Raw genomic sequence first — 18,391 nt, 5'->3', positions numbered from 1 at the left:
CCCCCGACTCCTGGAGGGAGATAAATATCAATTATATACTCCTATTACATAATTTATATTCACCCATCCAACAAATATCTATTGAAGTTTACTATGGACCAAGGACTGTTCTAGGTGATTTTTATGTTATATTTCTTATAAAAAAAGAAGTCAGGAGCACATTTTGGGGTAACATGTACAGTGATACCTACTTCTACATGACTTCTAAGAGAAAAGTATTGAAATTTGGGCATTTTTAGGGGAACATTTCATACACAGCATTTTAAACATCCATGTGGTAGCTGAGCACTTACCACATGTCAGGGGGTCTGTATGCATCTCCTTATCTAATCCTAACAACTATTTTTATCCCTAACCAAAGGATGAAAAATGAAGTTTTAGAAGTATTAAGTGACTTACAAAGTATGCTTTGACCTAGGTGGTCTGACTCAAGGAACCCCTCTTAGCCCCTGCATGACTTAGGGGGGCGGGTCCTGGGCAGAGTGGAGGCCCACTTCCCTGGAATAAATGGAACTTGAGCTGCCAGGTATGGAAAGGCGGGTGTCAGTGTCCCAAGCCACCCAAGAACAGGGACTTCACCGTCTGCTCATGAACCACTGAACAAGGAAGGAAAGACCTCCGCTACAGAGAGATGGAATCAGTCCTGCACTAGAGCCCTTCTTCATCGTCTTGAGTTAAACGTGGTGGGGACCCTGTCCCTGACGGGAGGTACTCTTGTTCTTCTGGGGATACCTGCCAATGCACTGTGTGGACTCAGAGACAGTAACAGATGGCCAAACCAGCCTCCAGCAAGCACCTCCCGTGTCCTTACACACCAACAGGAAGAGCAGGTAAGTCCTTACTAGACGCCTTAGGAGTCCCCTTCTGTCTGGGCCACCATGAGGAAACAGCAGAGACTGGGTGGTCCACACCAGGAGGTGGCTCCTTGCTGATTCCCAGAGTGGGGTGCCGGCGGGTAGCTTTCTGAAGCCTCTCCTCTTGGTCTGCAGACATCTGCCAGCCTGCCCCGTGCTGGAGGGAGGGCAGCAGGCCCCTGGGCCTCCCTAGCTCCACACGCAGCCCCTGGGGCTAGAAGTCCCACATATGAATCAGGGTGGCACAATTCAGGCCATAGAAATAGGAGACACAACACTTCCGATTTTAATCCCGAACCAACAGGGCAGATTCGTAAAGTGTGCTCCAGCCGCATCTGCTGAGGATGCAGTTAAGAGGAGTGGACGGCGGCCTAGAGGTGAGGAGCAGGAAGGCCTCTCCAGAGAGGGGAGGGCTCTGCATCCTGGAGGCAGGCCAGCGGGAGGGTCAACACTGGTCCTCATGTCCCGCGACAGCACGGCTTCCTTCAGGGTGATCTGAGGTCAGCCACGCATTGATCACAGATGCTGTGGGCAGTTCTTTATCTCTCAGCTTTTGTGTTCATTTGCAAATATCCATAATACAAAAGTTTTTATGAAGAATAAACTAAATATTGGGGGGGAGTGGGAAAGCCCCATTCTGAGGGGGAGATGGTCAGAACACCTCTGGGAACTGGCTCCAAGAACCAAGTCTGGGGACACAAGGCTACTGTGTCCCCAAGAACTGTGGAGAGCCCAGGACAGTGCCCTGCTCTCGGGATGATGACAGGGACACTAAGGGTAAATGAGACTCCTGTGTCGGGGCAAAGGACTTCACAGCTCAGAGAATCCATGTTTGTGGACAAGCTGGGGTGACTAGTCACACCACAGTCCCACAGCGAGGCACAAAGAGAGCCAGAGAGCCAGGTACTTGCAGTGTCCTGGGTGGCCCACAGGAGAGGAGCTCCCACCCAGGGGAGTGAACCTGTCTACTCAAGGGCACAGGGACCCAGTCTTCCAAGTGTCAGCCACTGTGCCCTGAAGTACAGAAGCAGGGATCACTTCTTCTTTAAAGATGTTGGTTTATAAATACCTTTAAAGACAGTTCAGAGCAAAGATAGCCAGTACCTGTGCTCGGAAGACGGACACAAGTGCGAGAGACCCGAGAACTGTCTTACTGGCACCTGTGGAGGAGTGGGCACGGGGAGGGAGACAGCCCCGGGGAGCCTTGGTGGGTAAGTTCAGAAGAAAGCCAGCTGCAGATGGAGCCTTCCAGAAACAGACGCAGAGGAACATCAACCTCAAAATAACCACTGCCAAAGAAACAGCATTCATCTCTGCCTGCAGAGGAAGATGCTCTCAAACTGAGAAACTCACAAGACACCCTCTTCAAACCCACACAGAAACAGCATCTCCACCCAGGAAAACGTGATACCTCAAATCATTATAAATGACATAAAAAACAACTATGAGAAGACATGATATATAAGAATCAAGATTCCAGTGAATGAAAAATATTCTCTAAGACATCAAACATGAAGCAAAAGAAAGCTACAGTGAAACTCTCACTCCTGAGCAGTCAAGGTCTCCAGATAAGCACTAAACATAAAGGAGCCTCTCAAATCATCAAAAAGCAAAAAGCAAAACTCCAAGTGAATTATGCAAAAGCAACAAAATAAAAAAATAGACCAGTGGGAATATATAAATCTGAAACTCGACTGTAACAATGAAACAAACAGCACAGTAAAGAGACAACCTACAGAACAGGAGGAAATGTTTGCAAACTTACATCTGGAAAGGAGTTAACACCCCAAATATATAAAGAACTCAAACAACTTAATAGCAGGAAAACAATTAACCCCATTAAAACATGTTGGCAGAGACCTGAACAGACATTGCTTAAAAGAAGACATACAAATAAATGGCCATCAGGTAAATAAGAAAAAAGGGGGCTTGACCTCACCAGCCTTCAGGGAAATGCAAATCAAAACCCTAGGAGAAACCACCTTCCTTAAGAGAATGGCTGCTACCCAAGACCCAAAGCAGCAGATAGGATCCTTACTCTGTTGGTGGGTGAGAATCAGCACAGCTAGAAGTCAGCTCAGAGCCGCCTCGGGAAGCTGAAAGTGGAGGGGTCTCCTGATTCAGCTACACAGCAGGGACCTCAGGGTACACATCAGCATGCCAAAGAGACTCCCGGGCTCCCATGTTGTCCTGGCACAGCACACGGCAGCCCAGCATAGAGCCCACCACGGGCTCACCATGGACGTGTGGCCAATGGACATGGGGCCCCCCACAGCAGGGAACACACCTCGGCCACGAGGGATGAACCCTGCTTAAGCCAAGAGTGCAAGCGGGTGTAACTCGACTACTTGACAGGCAAGATTTCATCGCGGTTTCAAAGCAAACCCCGGATCTGTCAAGAACGAAAGAGACACCCCAACAAACTTATTCAGACCAGCTAAACATCGGACTGGGCTGAGGCACTCCCAACAAACGCCAAGAAGAAGCAGGGCCAGGCCGGTACGGCAGAACCCAGGTGCGCACACTCAGTGAGACAGGCGAACCCCGAAGCTAACTGGAAACGACACCCTGATGAGTCACCATGTCCCGGGCCAGGAACTCCGAGGCCTCAGAAAACACTGAGTCAGAAAACACGCACTTAGTTTCGATTACAAAATAAGTCTTAGATTTCATCTTGCTCCGCTGCTTCCGTAATAAGCAGGTAACATATCAAGAAGGAATGCAGAGCCTATGGAGTCACTCTTTTTTCTTGATGCTCTTTTAAAACTCCAAGAAATGAATGTTGTAGACCATTCTTAACCCACCAGGGCAAAGAGGGTTGGAGAGGAGACGGCAGTGGAGGAGAGTTTTTAAACCAGCTTTTAGAAGAAGAAAAGCAGAAGTGGGATTGACTTGGTGAAGCAGAGGAAGTTAAACCGAGCTGAGAGAACCGCCGGGCAGGAAGGACAGGTTGCCCTGAAAGTGTGAGAGGGAGCCGCCGGGCCTCCTGGGCTGGGGTCTGCCCAGCCCACCAACACGCCCCGGCTCACACAACCCAGGAAAACACAGAAGCAAAGGTGGGAGCACGTTGCCCTGCGCAGACACAGTGCTGTCCATGTCTGGGAAAGGAAGTGCAGTCAAGCACCAGCCCCCGAGCTGGAGAGTCTCCGAGAGCTGAGGTCGCGGAGCGGAAGGAAAGAGGAGCCAAGGTGCAGACCGTCAGGCTCCAATTCTGGAGCATCGACCTCCTGAGACCTCCTCTCACGTGACCCCACAGCCAGGTGTACACGGCCAGACGCTGAGCCTGTCGGGAAGCAGAAACGGACAGGGCCCCGGGGGAGGACTGGCTGGGAGCAGGGGCCGCACAGACTGTACGCAGCCAGCTGCACTGGCCAGCTGGGCTCCTCCCGTTTGCTGTAAGTACCCACGGTCAGTCCTGTGTCTCCAGGACCAGAAACTGCAGAAACAGAACAGCCAAAGATCAGACGTTCTGAGAGGGTCAAGAAAGTTCTAGGCAAACAAAGCTACAGTGCAGGCCACAGGGTAAGAAGCCAGGCCAGAGAGGGCAGAGCCGGACCCAGAAAGTGAGGCTGTTAGGAAAAAAAGTGACTGTTGAGATGGGACGGGCCAGACAATTCCACAGACAGCGCATTTGATGTGGTGACACAGCACCCAGGAAGCAGTGACTGGAGTCACGACTTTCACCTTCAGAGGGAGAGACATTCACTGCTAGGAAGAGGTCTGACCAGAGGAAGTTCTGCGCTCAACAGTGAGTGATGTTGGAGCGATGGTCCTCCCCAGAGGGAGGAAGCCTGGTGCTCCGTCCTGCTGGGAAAGGCAGGGACCTGCATCTGGAAAGCCTCCAGCTTTCAATACGTCCACCAAGAGGAAGCTTTAGGATTTACCCCAAGGAACCAAATGTACACGGGCCCAAAGATGTAATGTGCGCACGTTTGTTGGCGTATCAGAATAGTAAGAGTAATAGTAAGGGAACGCAACCTGAGACTGCTAGACGACTGAATACCATACAATATTTACTCAAGAAAATATTCACAATGCTCCTACTTCTAAAAACTGCTTAAAAATGGGACTACTGTATTATTTTTAAAGACAACAGAAAGAGAGACAGAGACCCGAAAAATTCTCTCAGTAATATTGGGAGGTAGGATTAAACTGGAGTTGTATTTTCTTTTTTCTTGTCTACTTTGCAAACCCCAAAGCCTTCTGTATATATGCACTAGCTCTTAAAGCTGCCACAAACAGAAGGAACAGACCCTTCTAAATCCATCATTAGAAAATAAAAACTGAGAGGGAGCCGCTGAGCCTCCTGGGCTGGGGTCTGCCCAGCCCACCAACATGCCCATAATTAGAAAATAAAAACTACGTTCAAGAGAGAAAGGCAAGAGGATAGGAAGACGGCAAGGTCCCGGGGTAATCTGGGATGGTGGGAGCAGCGCTCTGCATAACCTAGGGCCCAGCGCAGGTGAGTGGCCACTCACCTGTCCTCCCAGCCAGTATCTTGACCAACTTGCCACTCCCTGTGGTTCCTACCAGAGCAGCCGCCTGACCCACAGGTCAGACATGGAAGCAAGCGTGAGCCACTTTCTGAGGTTTGTTTTCTTAGCTTGCAACCTCCTGTAGATCTAGACCTAAGTGTGCAAGGGCTTTCCCAGCTCTGTGGAACCGGGCACCACTGGGAGGGTCACACTCAGGGTCACCACAGGGGGGACCGAGGGTGGACACCCATCCGTGTTTTGTTGCTGATGTGCATATTTAACGTCCTGTCTGTGATCAGGGCTCAGCCAACTGCTGGGCCACAAAATAATGACATCGTGACACAGCACAGAGAAAAGGACATGAAGGAAGGAAACCACCAAGTGGTCTGAACCTTAAAATGAATTTTACTTTGTGTTTTAATCTGCTAGCATTCTCTGTGACAATTTAAAATACCAATCTGGTGATGAAAGGGAAGAAAGGAACCTTCATGTAAGAACAAGGCACATGACCGGGTCTGGAGGAGGGAGAGTCTCCAGCAGAAATATTTCCCAGATGTGACGTGGAAAGAGCTGCTGTCATGCAGCTGGCTTGGAAAATGGGGCGATGCGGGTTTAAGAAATTACAGTCCTTTCTAACAAAGCAGAATATTCAGAATATGGGGCAATGAGTAGAGTCTTATGTTCATGTAGAAAAAACTAAAAAGTGATGCTAATTCCTACAAGTGAGGAATGAAAATGTATTTCAAACAGACTCCCAACATGCCCACCTCCTCCCTGAGAGCCCACATCTGAGCAGACACACATGCTGAAGGCACACGCGAGTTAGACCACACATCCAGGGGAAGCCAGCAGACACGAAGAGCCCAGGTCACCGAGATTACATTCGAAATTTCGATTTATGTGAAGGAGTAAAAGAGAAAAGATCCCCACCAAAAGCAGATTGGATTTCCCAAACTTGCATGTCCCCGCTCTTTGCTCTGTTGGTGTATTCGGGTGACTTCCTGTCAGAGAGGCTGAGGGAGCTCTGAGCTTGGTGTTTCCACGGTGCCCTGGAGGTGGGAATTTCGCCCTGGAATTCTGCAAAGGCAGCCTCTTCCACCTGGTAGTCGGCTCTGCACCTTCTCGAGCCACAGAAGCTGAGCCTGGCCCCAAGGCAGCATGTGGGTGACGGCCAAGCTCACCCAGGCTGGGGAGAGCATCAGCACTCCCCAGGGCCTTCTGCAGAAGGGAAGCCTCATGCCAGCTACACCCACAGCGACCCCACCCCTCGGGGAAGCTGCATGCCCCCCAGGAAGCCCACAGTCCAGCCTGCAGGTGCAGCAAGTGACCACAGGGACAGCAGTGGTCTCTCCAGGTAGGTGGCAGGTCCTGGGGAAATTCTGATTGGTGCTCTTTTCTACAGTGACCCCCAAATGCCGCCTGGGCCAGAAACAAGCTCTACCAGTGATGTGGCTCTGCACCCCAGAGCTGGACACACGCGGGTTGTTAAAGATGGGAACACAAGGATCTCCACAGGGCCCTGACCTGCTGGGGCCTTGTGTGGAAGCTGAGCCTCAGATGGTGCCCTGGTGCCATCTGCCTGAGAGTGACTGCCACCTGGAAGCAGGGGTTCCCCATGCCCTTGTTGTGGATCTCTGCATCAGTCACCCACAGAAAGATCATTTCCCTTCACACGCTGCACGTGGACACAGCTGAGAGGCTACTTTCTTAGTGTGGAAAGAGAAGGAGTTTAGTTAGGCTGACCTCCAGAAGCCCAATGTGACTTTACTAATTGGAAGAAGTACTTTCTGAAAAAGTGACAAATTTTAATTGCAAGCAAATAAATTAGTAAATTTCATGAAAAATCAGGCTGATCTATGTGTCATTAACTAGATTTATTCAGCTCTTTAAAATAGATTTCTTTTTGACCAAACAAACACCAATAAAATTATTTTCTCTGTGACGTAGGCAGGAACTATGTACAAGGCCCCTTACTCTGCCTTTCGGGGACAGTTTAATTCCTGGTCGGGTAAGATGGGGATTAACCATAAAGAGGGCCAAAGAAGTGTAAAACTGCTGGTGATATCAATAAAGAGTCCAGTGTCACTGTCACTTACCACATGAACCTCTGCCTGTCACCCCATAAATGTCCTCACACTTCTTTTCCATTTATGAGCAAAAAAAAAAGGAGTTTCCAGGGACTTTGAATAGGCAGCAGCTGCATGGCTGCTGGTTGCTGCACCTGGGAGGGGGTGTGCTGTCCCGGGAGCACAAGGCCCTGCTGTGAAGGTGTGAATGTGATGACAGTGTGCTCCTCCTGGTTCTGAAACCCAGGGTGCTCTGCCAGAGGCCAGGAACAGCCAGACCAATGGTGGGTGTCCCTATGCTGGGCCCTGGGGGGAGGACTGGAGGGGGAGCAGGTGTGAGCCAGGTGAAGGGCGCCTGGAGGCAGACATTCCATCCCTACAGCTGAAGCACCACTCCACCTCAGTGAGGGCTTGAGGACATGGGGGGAGGACAGAGCAGCCCCCGCCCTGTGGAAACAGCGCCTGCCTCCTCCCCCCTCCTCCCCTCCCCCTCCTCCCTCCTCCTCTGCCTGCCTCCTCCCCCCCTCGTCTCCCCTCCCCCTCCCCTCTCCTCCCCCCTTCTCTCCTCCTCCCTCCCCCCTCCTCCCCCCTCCCTCCTCCCCCTCCCCTCCCCCCTCCCCCCTCCTCCCTCCTTTGCTCCTTCTGTTCTCCCTTTGCTTTTAATGTCCCTCCTGCCCCAGAGGTCCCCATTGTCTCTCACTGTCACCTCCTCCTGTGGGGTACATTCACACTGCATCTCACAGCAGGTCCCACAGCTGCGCTCTGGCCCTGCTCCCTGAGACCCGCTGAGCAGGCAGGGCAGGTGCACTCTGCACTGTCACAGGGGAGAGAGCAGCAGGTGGTGAGGGACATGCCTGCACTTAGGGGCCACAGCCCTAGCTGAAGTGCCGAATGTCAGTGGTTGAGGGGGAGGAAATCAGTTCCCTCACAGTGCCCGGGGCTCCTGGCCACCCCCTGGCCAACCCATTTAAACATTGTTGCTATTGTCAGTCTTTGTTCAAAATTCCTGCAGGCTGCCTTGTCCACAGTCTGGACCTTCTTCCTGGAGTACACGTGGGCCACTTTCCAGGAGTCTTCACATGGAACCAGACCTGAGAGTGCCCTTACACCCACGGCCTGAGAACCCTTGTGTGAGAAAGGCTGATTTAGAACATGGGTCTTGCTGGACGCTGTGTCACACGACAGGAATCCCAGCTCGGGAGGCTGAGGCAGGAGGATCACAAGTTCAAGGCCAGCCTCAGCAACTTAGCTAGGCCCTAAGCAAGTTAGTGAGACCCTGTCTCAAAATTAAAGAATAAATAAAAAGGGCTGAGGATTGACTTGGTGGTTTAGAACCCCTGGGTTCAATTCCTGATTACCCCTGCCCCCCCCTCCAAAAAAAAAAAAACAAGAGTCTTGGTATTTCCTGGACTATTTTTAACTTGAAAGGGCAAGCTGCCTGCTCTGGTGCTTAGGCACATACTCTGCTCTGCACTTCTGAGTGCCAGTGCATGGGGAGAGGGTCCGGCCTCCTCGACCTTCAGCAGGCAGCTGCGGCACTCAGAGGTGCCAAGTGAGGTGCAGAGGACAGCTCTCTAGGCCAGCAACAGGGCGAGGCTTGAGGGCAAGGTTGCCTACTGCCTGCACAAGCAGAGTGGCTGAGGAAGGCAATGCTTGATGAGCACTTAGAAACCTTCATCCTATACCTGAGCTAAGGACCAGACCAACAGGAGGACAGACACAGCTACTCCTTCATCTGATTGGTGAATAGAGTTGTTTCCTTGGAGAAATTTACACCGTTGAAGAGGAATCACCGCAAGTACCAAAGCTCATCAATGAAAATTGACAAATACTTTAAAAATCAAGGACTTGCATAGCCCACCATGCTTCTCATCCTTGGATGGCAATGAAAGAAAACAGGCCACCAGTCCAACAACGGCCACCATCTGCTTCCTAGCTACTTCCCCAGGCCCACCCCCTGTGTGCTAAGAGAACCAGAACTTTGTCAGCAAGCAGAGCCGTTCTGATTAGACCACTGCGTTACGGGCGCATGATCTCCAAGTGAAACGCACGATTACCTCTCAGAATCCTCAGGCTGGTGGGTGAGCATGACCAGCTTCTTGTCTTGGTTCTCGTCTCTGCTTACAGGCCGTCCACATGGAGTCTAAAAGAAAAAAGATACCGAGGACGTGAGGCTCAGACGTGCCCCAGGACAGACGCGGGGCAGTCGCGGGGAGCGAGCCACCTGCTTGGAGCTTTCCATGCAGGGCCATGTTTTTATTCTCCTCCTGAAGAGGACCACCGCAGATTCGCCTTCTGCCTGGTTTCAATCAAGGACCAAACACTGAGAATAAACACAGACGGTCTTTCAGCTGGGGAAGAGTCTGTGACAGGGAGAGATTGACCAGGGTCAACCAGAGGAGAGCTGGGCCCGCAGTGTGCAGGACATGAACTGTGACGGCTGTCAGAGCGACGTCTGAGGGGAGTCAGCCGGGTCCAGCAGAGCTCAGCAGGTGTGCCCAACCACCAGGTGTGCCCAACCACCAACTGCACCCCGAGCGCAGCTTTTCCCCAAGGGGCGTTAGCAATCCTCTCCATGGTTCAAGATAACAGGAGAGCTGGGCACGTGACCAAGAAAAGAAAAACTGGGAGAAAACCATGCTCAGACCCAGAGTCTTCGATTTCCTTTTTTCCTATTTAATATGAATGGAGACTTAAACACCAAACTGTGGTCCAGCATTACACAGTCGGCGTTGTACCTCAGAGGGTTCACAGTGGGATCTTGAGGTGCAAGAATTTGAAGATTTGTATATGTTTTAGAAGCCAATTCCTGCAGGCAGTCAACACCTTCTAAGTGCATCTGGAAACGTGCAATTGCTGTGATCCATTAGAAAATCTAGGGGTCGAGTCTATGGGAGATATGCAGCCAGTTTGAGTTGTATGAGTTTCTGTTGAATAATAAGAACAACCAAAAAAAAAAGTTTGTTTGTTAAAATGCTCCAAGAAGGATCCGTCTGGGTGTCGGCCAGCTGGTGGGTGGGGGGAGGCGGCTCTCCTTCCATTCTGTTCTCAGCTGTGACAGTTGTTTAAATCATCTGTTTACCACCAGGGTAGCCAGTTTCTGCATGAAAGCGGATGCCCCCAGGACTGTAGAGCAACAGGACCACCAAGGGTGCAGGACCCCACCGGCGGTGCCTGCCTGCACTGGAAGGCAGGGACGCCTCGCACCGCCTGGCGGAGAGGGCCTTGCCATGAGGGTCTGCCTGCAACTTCTGGGAGCCGAGCTCCTGTGTGAACTAATAAAGTAGATGAGCGGTGAGTGGTCAGAGGTGTCTGTAACTAGTTCTCTGAGTCACCCAAGAATCATAGCACCACCCTTTACAAGAGAGGAGACAGGGGCCCAGGGGAGACAAAGGACCAGGAAAACCAACTGCCCAGCCCTGTGACTACTGGGCCTCGATTTCCTGCTGTCCCCTAATTAAACATGGCACAGATGAGTTTTTCAGTCTGAAATAAAGTTAGATCTATTTTAGTACCAATTTTTAAAAGTAATATATAACATCTCTACATCTCACATGAAATATATTTTACATCACACATGAAACCTGGTAAAAATATATTTTTTAGGGAATAACATTGTATCATTTAAACTCTGATGGTCATAAACAAAGTGGCATGGGGAAGGAGCTACGCAGACGGGAGGCTTCACAGTTGACCTTCTGAGGCACTGGGAACACACAGGTGCCTGTGGTCTGGGAGGAACATTCTAACACATTCTATTCTATTCTATTCTATTTCCTTTCTAAGTAGCCTTTTGATAGCTGGAATTTCACATTAATTTCTCTATCCAGGAAGCAAAAATATCATTGAGAAGTAACCAGAAGCCAGAATTCATTAGTTCTCGATTTCCATCACGAGTCTTTCCATTTCTACCACCTACAGGGGGCTTTTTCCAACTGAACAGTATAGCAAAGGGGATTATCAGAAAATGACTCTTCAATCAGAGGCCTTGTCTTTCAAATGGAAGCAAATAAATAAAACCAGGCTGAGCCTGAGGACCCGGGTCTTCTCAACACCAGGGCTTCATGTTCTTCTTTTTTTAAGAAGTCTTGTGGAATTTAACAAATTTTCTCTAGCTCTCTGAACTTCATCTCTGTTAGTTATGAGTCAAGGTGACATTAAGCCACGAGATGAGGAATTCTCTCCCCACCCTCTCACTCAGCCAAGAAGCACAGAAGCAGCCTCCTGGGAGGTCAGGAACGTCATGACCCCCGATGGTTGATGTGGGACAGGGGACAGGCTGCAGCAGGGCACCCGATCCAAGCAGCCAGGAAGTCCCGGGTCAGCGCGGCCACCTGGCTCTGGGAGCACAGCACTTACCCTCTGTTTGTCAATTTTTGGTTGCTGTGACCAAAACACCTGACAAGAGTGATTTACAGGAGGAAAAGTTTATTTGGGGCTCATGGTTCCAGAGGTGCTGGTCCACAGACAGCTGATTCCATTGCTCTGGGCCCAGGGGCCGCAGAGCATCCTGAGGGAAGGGCCCAGTGGAGGGAAGCTACTCCCCTCACAGCACAGTCAGGAAGCAGAGGGGGAAGGGGCACCCTCCCAGGACACGCCCCGGTGGTCCACCCCAGCCATGTGAGCCTGCCCGCGGTCACCACCCGGGTGGGCTGATGAGGTCACAGCTCTCAGGGTGCCATCCTCTCCCTTCAGAGCACCCTGCATTAACACGGGGGCTTCAGAGGACACCCACATCTGAGCCCTGGCACCCTCCACCGCGGCCCAGTAACTCTCCTCTAATGTAGTTCAACGTTTTGACCTGCTAAACAGACCCTAAATGGAGCAACCCAGCCAGACACAGAAGATGGTGCACGTTCATGCACAGGTGAGAAGCGCAGGGGAAGGGGAGCGGCTGCCTGGCCTCCCGTCCTTCGATGCTCCAGGTGGATGCTCTCCTGAAGGACTGCCGTTCAGGTGGTCAGCTCCTCTGCTTAATCAGGGCCAACTGCCTGCCTGCCGTGCTCTCTGTTAGTCTTCAGGTCACCAGCAACTGGCCTGCTTTGTCCTCATGTCCACGACCTCCCTCCCCTGCCTTGCAGGGCCTCTGGGAAGCCATCTTTTGCCCAGATATGCTCATGTGTGCAGTTCCCGAGCTCTGGACCACTGTGTGTATCCCCGTTTGTCGGAGGCATGACCACAGTGCCCTGCTCTATGCCAACAACCTGCCATCCACCGAATGCTGAGATCCTTCTTCTAAAGTGACTTCCAGAATCCATGCACATGTCTGAAAATGTCTAACTGATCTGATTAGAGTTTGGTGAACCCAGGAAGAAAGTCAAGCTCTGCGGCATCAGTTGGTGTAAGAAAGATCGGGGTGAAATGGTGGGGCTGGCCTCTTGTCTTTTATAAAGAATATGCTTAATAACGCCACAACCCAGACGTGCCAGCACGGCGGCGTATACCACGGGCACTTTGAACTGATGTTTTCAGGGTCTCCAGGGCTGACTAGCAGACTTTGTCTCTGACTGGAAACACTTGCCCCTGTCCTTCAATCTGGTGGTAGAAATCCCAGATATGGGATTATAAACTGCTTGTTAAGCATATTCTTTTGCACATCTACAGATGCCAAGCCGGGCCGCAGTTAACGCAGGCTCAGAAGTGGGACTGCCCAGGCCCATCCTGGCCCATCCGTCTCCTAACTGGGGAGACTGCAGGCCTTCTGTGCTGCTTCCTCTGAGATGTGGATGATAATCATACCTGTCTCATCTGACTATAATGAGTCCTAAGCATATAGTTTTAGATTATATTGTTTTATTTCTAAGTATTTTGGTGGATTATATTGTTTTATTTTTGCCCTGTTTATATCAATCAAATTTGAAAACCAAAGGATTGCTATTTTATTTACGGTTGTTTTATAATTCCGTCTTCCTGGGAAGGCAAGGGCAAACTGCGACGACTCTGAGAATCATGAGATTCATGTTAGAGCCGGGTGGCCAGCAGCATCCCCTGGGGAAAGGCACAGGCTGTCTGTCTGCCCACTTTCCTCTGTCCCCCTCCCCTGTCCACTGCTCCTTTACACAGTGAAGTCCTGTGGTGCTGAAGAAGCAGCTGTCACCTTCTATTTAACTTAACCAAGAGATGCCTTGGGGTCTTGGATGGGTTTCAGCACATCAGTGAAGATCGTAAGTAGTTTGATTGCTTAAGCAGAGATTCACACAATCCACAGAAGATCGAACAACCCAGCTTTAGGGGACAGACTTATTTAGGAAGTAAACCAGATTGTAAGAGCCTCCTGCCATTCCTGGGGACAGCTTTCTGAATCTGGGATTTCTACCACCAGATTGAAGGACAGGGACAAGTGTTTCCAGTCAGAGACAAAGTCTGCGAGTCAGCCCTGGAGACCCTGAAAGCATCATGTTCAAAGCGCCTGTGGTATACGCCGCCGTGCTGGCACGTCCGGGTTGTGGCACTGGATCCTGTGCAGGCCCATCCAAGGGGTGAAGCCACGAGGCAGAAGCCCTGAGGCTGACAGGTAGTTTATCCTGTGACACACTTCCCTCCATGGCACCCAAGGTGGAGCTCAGGATACCGACCCAGGAACTGTCCCGCTCCCGTGCCTGCTGTCACCAGTTCAAATCAAATGTTAACCAGATGGACGTATTTCAGACGGAATGCACTTGGTAACCGGCAAGCCATTATCAAAATCACCATCCCTGTGGTCTGTGTGTGTGCACGTGTGATAACTTACAAAGATTCTGTAAGAGCATATGTGAAAATGCACGTATGTAGCTTCACATTCACACACTTACATACACAAAGCCCTTATACTGATTGTTTGAAAATGATATTTCGGTATTTAAGAATACATAAAAAGCTTTCTTGTTGATCACATAAGAGAACTACTGGTAGTTAGTTATTAAAATGTTGGCTGGCGCAGTGGTGCATGCCTGTAATCCTATCAGCTGGGGAGGCTGAGGTAGGAGGATCACAAATTCAAAGCCAGCTTCAGCAACTTAGTGAGGCCCTAGGCAACTCAGCAAAACCCTGTATCTGAACACAATATAAAAAGGGCTGGGATGTGGCTCAGTGGTTAAGTACCTCTGGGTTCAATCCCCAGTACAAAAAAAAAAAAAATTTGCTAAAACTGAGACTCATGAGAAATAATACATTAGTGCCACATTGCTTTGGTGAAATTTGAAATACACATGCCCTCTTTTCCAAATGGGCATCTACCAGTTGTCTACCTGGCCTCCTGGCCCATGGTGAATCCTCTGTCAACTCTAATTTTGGTTTCTTTACAAAGGAACAAGTACTATAAGAAACAAGGCAAGTGTGGCGTGCGTGCGGCCCAGGTTCAATCCTCAGCACCACATACAAACAAAGATGTTGTGTCCACCGAAAACTAAAAAATAAATATTAAAATTCTCTCTCTCTCTCTCTTTAAGAAAGAAAGAAAGAAAGAAACAAGGCAGGTGGAAAACAAGATGCTTTTAGATGCTCAAGGCGATTTTCCAAACCTCTGTATTTGTCTCACCCACGTGCAACTTAAATTTGGTAACCACCTTTATTGGATATTTCCCAGGTATTCCAATCAGGTGCTGTAGAAACAATAATTCTTTCACCTCTTTGTACCCATACACCATCAGTTTATATGCAGTCCATTTAAATTATGTAATTACCAAAAAAAAAGTGAATTTATAAGTGGGTTGGGAGAACAAACAAACCCAGAGCTGGTAAATGTGCCACTCGACTTTTAGCAGCAGAAACCAGAGCAGGACCTGAGCCATGAGCCCGGCTGCCTGGAGTCCCGCCTGCTGTGCAGTGCAGGGGACAGAGCGCCCAGGGAGGCTGAGGGAGAGCAGCAGCCCAGGCAGGCGCTGCTGGCAGCAAGGGGGAGTGGCCTGTGGCACCCCGACAGTGAGCGTCTCTCTTGAAAGCATTAAAATCCATTTTTAACAAACACTGTGAGGAAATAAGACAATCCTTTTGGCATTTAGTTTACTTTTAGTAACTTGCATGGCTTTTGGGGATTTTTAAAGCCCATTTGTTGCCAATATGCAAATAATAACGTTTTATGATTCTTTTAAAAATCCTTGTTATTACAGGCAATAAAGAAACGGACAAAATCTCCAGCACATTTTCCTAATAACACCTTTAGCCACTCCTTATACATGAAGTGGCCAGTTTGCGTGTCCAAAAGCTTCATTCCTAGAGCTCTGTGTCTGTCATCGCATCCCTAATAAAAGAAGGGGAGTCCACCTAGAAACAGGGTGATGGACACCTCAGGTGACCATGACACTAACCCCAGTTTGCAGGTTCAAAGCTGGGACACCACTGAAGCCTTTCTGATAATTTCTACGCAAAGCAAGGCGACTGCCATTCAACAGGATGCGCCAGTCACCGAAGAGCTGGGGTCCTTATTCTCCTGCCCTGACTGCCTCCAGAGGGTAGGAGGGCCGTTCCTGGTCGGCACTGAGCCCCTTGAACCGTGGCGGGAAGGAGCTGGGAGGAATAGCTCACACGGCTTTCACTTACAGTCACGGCTCAGAGGAGATTGAAAAGGAGGATTTCTGCTTCACATCACTGGGCCAAATAAAAAGAAATACCCCAAAGAGTTATAGGTTTTTTTTTCCATTTCATATTTCTCAGAAAGGTGTCAAATCAGGGGACTTTTGACACCTATTTCCTTCTAAGACTTTGTTTTCCTTGAAACAATGAAGTTTTGGCCCCATGTTCTCTGTAGCTCAAGCCCATCGGCACCTGCATTTCTTCTTTGTGCTCAATTGACCTCTGGGCATTGGAATTGGAAATGTTCCTGAATCAGGGACCAGGAGACCATGCTTCTGTCTGTCACCAGGGATATCATCAAACCTGTGTGCCTCTGGATCCGGTCTCTATCACCATGTCTGAAATGGGAAGCATCGGACATTATAATGACCAGAGTCACTCTGCTACCTATGTGCTATGAAAATTGGTCACCCCAGGGCCATGGATGCTATGTCCTAGAGCTCGGTGAGATGTCACCCAGGACCAATTCCTACCTGGGGAAGAGGCTCTTCTTGTCCTTGGAAGGGTCTCTCATTCTGCATGTAGAAAGGCATTTATTCTGGGTCTATATCCAGTTCTTTTATGGGAAATATTCTCACATTGTGGACCTTTACTGAGGAATTTCATGGAAGTTCCCCAAGTTACAAAGTCAACCTTTTAAACATGTGTATTAGAAGCATGATTGAATTCAAAACCAAAAGATGTGGATCTCATTTTCTCTAATGATCAACAGGCAGTGGAATGAATCGGACGTCACATATGAATGACCACCAGTGAAACTCACTTCTGGAGGATCCCAGCCTTCACAATCCCAGACATCCAACCGTGCGGGAGAACCGGCCCACGGGCTCTCCTCTGAGCATCTCTCCTTGCCGGATCTCAGCGAGGAAGGACATTTAGAAGTCGACAGGCAAAGAGCCCAGGAGCCAAGCCGCAGCAGCAGGTTGTAAAAGCCGCAGACGCTGAGGCCACAGGTCTCCTTGACGAGGACCCTTGCCCCTTTCCATGCTCACCCGACCTGCGCTGCCAGGGACCCACAGCCACAGGTCTTCAGAGGAGCTGAGGACCCAAGTGTTCAGTGGGACCCACGCCCGGCGCTGTTGCCGCTCGGGGTCTTAGACTCCTCAATAGGAGCGACTGGTCTCACACTCAGTTTCTCATGTTTAAAGCCATGACACTCTGATGAGAGGCGTAGTGAGTGCAGCGGGAGAGCAGGACCCCACCCCCCGCCCCAGTGGAGGGGAGAGCACCCAGTGAGGAAAGCAGACAGCACCCACGGGAACCGCAACGGGACCGAGGGGAATGAGGGATGGGATTTCTTTTTTTAATTTTCTGGAATATAAAATTGCAATTCTGATTTTTTTAAATGGCCTCAAGAAATTGAGGAGACCCCCCCGCCCCCCGAAAATTGTTTCTTAACACAGATCCACTCTAAAGAGCTGCTCCTGCCCTTTGGGTGGAGCCCTGCAGGCCGCTCGCAGTGGGACTCTGTGGAAGCACCCTCAGCCTCTCACAGCAGGGACCCCAGGCCCGGGAGCAGTGTTGTAGGTTGGGGTCACGTCATCCCCGTCATCCCCGTCCTCCCCGTCGTCCTCGTCCTCCCCGTTGTCCCCGTCATCCCAGTATTCCCGAGCCGGATACACACAACCTACTCATGTCCATTGCTGGCTGTTAAAATCACCTTCCTTGGGAGACGATTTGGCTGTTTACACTTAAGCGACTCCTAGGAAGTTTCTTTTCCATTCTCCTTTGGGAAAAAACGACTACTTTGAATAAAACACTCCAGTAACTATATTTAGAAATGCATTGTTTAAAATGCTGTCATGCTCCCCAGGGACAGGAGGACACGGCACCTTGAAGAATACAGAACAGAGTGCTCCCTTGGAGCCCGGGGACGCTTGCCTGTCCCGACAGGATCACGGCTGGAGTCCTGTGCTGTCTGAGGACGGCAGGACCACAGCGTCATCCCCATGACTGCGTGAGTCAGCCATTCCTTAGAGAACTTCTAGAAACAACGAAGCCAGGAGGATAGCAGTCATATGGCCAGGGCTTATTAAAGCAGCTTATCTGATACGGAGACAGAGCCGACTGGTGAGGACTCTAAAGACTTCACTGGTTCCCTTAGGGTCTCCCACGCGGAGCACAGACCCTTACCTTAACTGCTGGTGCTCCCAGACGCGTCATCCATTGTACATGCTCTTTAGGAGGATAACCTGAGGCCTCTAAGGAGTGCAGTGACTGCGAGCTCTGCTGAGCCGGAAAATGAAAGTCCAGGCGCTGGGTCACTCACCGTGTGCACCCCGAGAGCCCCTCTCAGCTCTAGGGCGCGCACCTTGGGGTCCAGCCCCGAGACTTGGTCTGCTGGACTCTGAATCAAACAGTAACCGAGTGGGTTAAGTAGAAGCATGTATTTTGAAAGGTTAAGCCACCCATACACAGGGAAACCCCCTCCTTAAGAAAGTCATTC

General features: G+C 50.3%; 1 protein-coding gene and 1 long non-coding RNA gene across 9 annotated transcripts in view; one reads left to right on the top strand and one right to left on the bottom strand.

Moving 5' to 3' along the window:
• LOC124079044 (TNFAIP3-interacting protein 3) overlaps positions 1 to 18,391 on the bottom strand; it is a 74,654-nt gene that overhangs the window by 46,560 nt on the left and 9,703 nt on the right. For 7 of the 8 annotated variants that reach the window (XM_046424203.2, XM_046424214.2, XM_046424213.2 and 4 more), the window contains exon 2: positions 9,453 to 9,538. In XM_046424203.2, the coding sequence (XP_046280159.1) occupies positions 9,453 to 9,538 (86 nt within the window). Of the gene's footprint in view, positions 1 to 9,452; positions 9,539 to 18,078; positions 18,293 to 18,391 lie in introns of all 8 variants that reach the window. The other variant, XM_046424216.2, reaches the window with a different exon arrangement.
• LOC124079045 (uncharacterized) lies at positions 856 to 7,173 on the top strand. Its single transcript, XR_006847130.1, has 2 exons — positions 856 to 4,249; positions 6,732 to 7,173. It is a non-coding gene; the product is annotated as an uncharacterized LOC124079045 (long non-coding RNA).

This window comes from Marmota monax, unplaced genomic scaffold (genome assembly GCF_021218885.2).
Source record: "Marmota monax isolate L192 unplaced genomic scaffold, Marmota_monax_Labrador192_F-V1.1 WCK01_AAM20220418_F8-fsc00968, whole genome shotgun sequence".
Classification (NCBI taxonomy): domain Eukaryota; kingdom Metazoa; phylum Chordata; class Mammalia; order Rodentia; family Sciuridae; genus Marmota; species Marmota monax.
The sequence above is the reverse complement of the archived record's forward strand: the minus strand, read 5'-3'. Positions and strand labels throughout refer to the sequence as shown.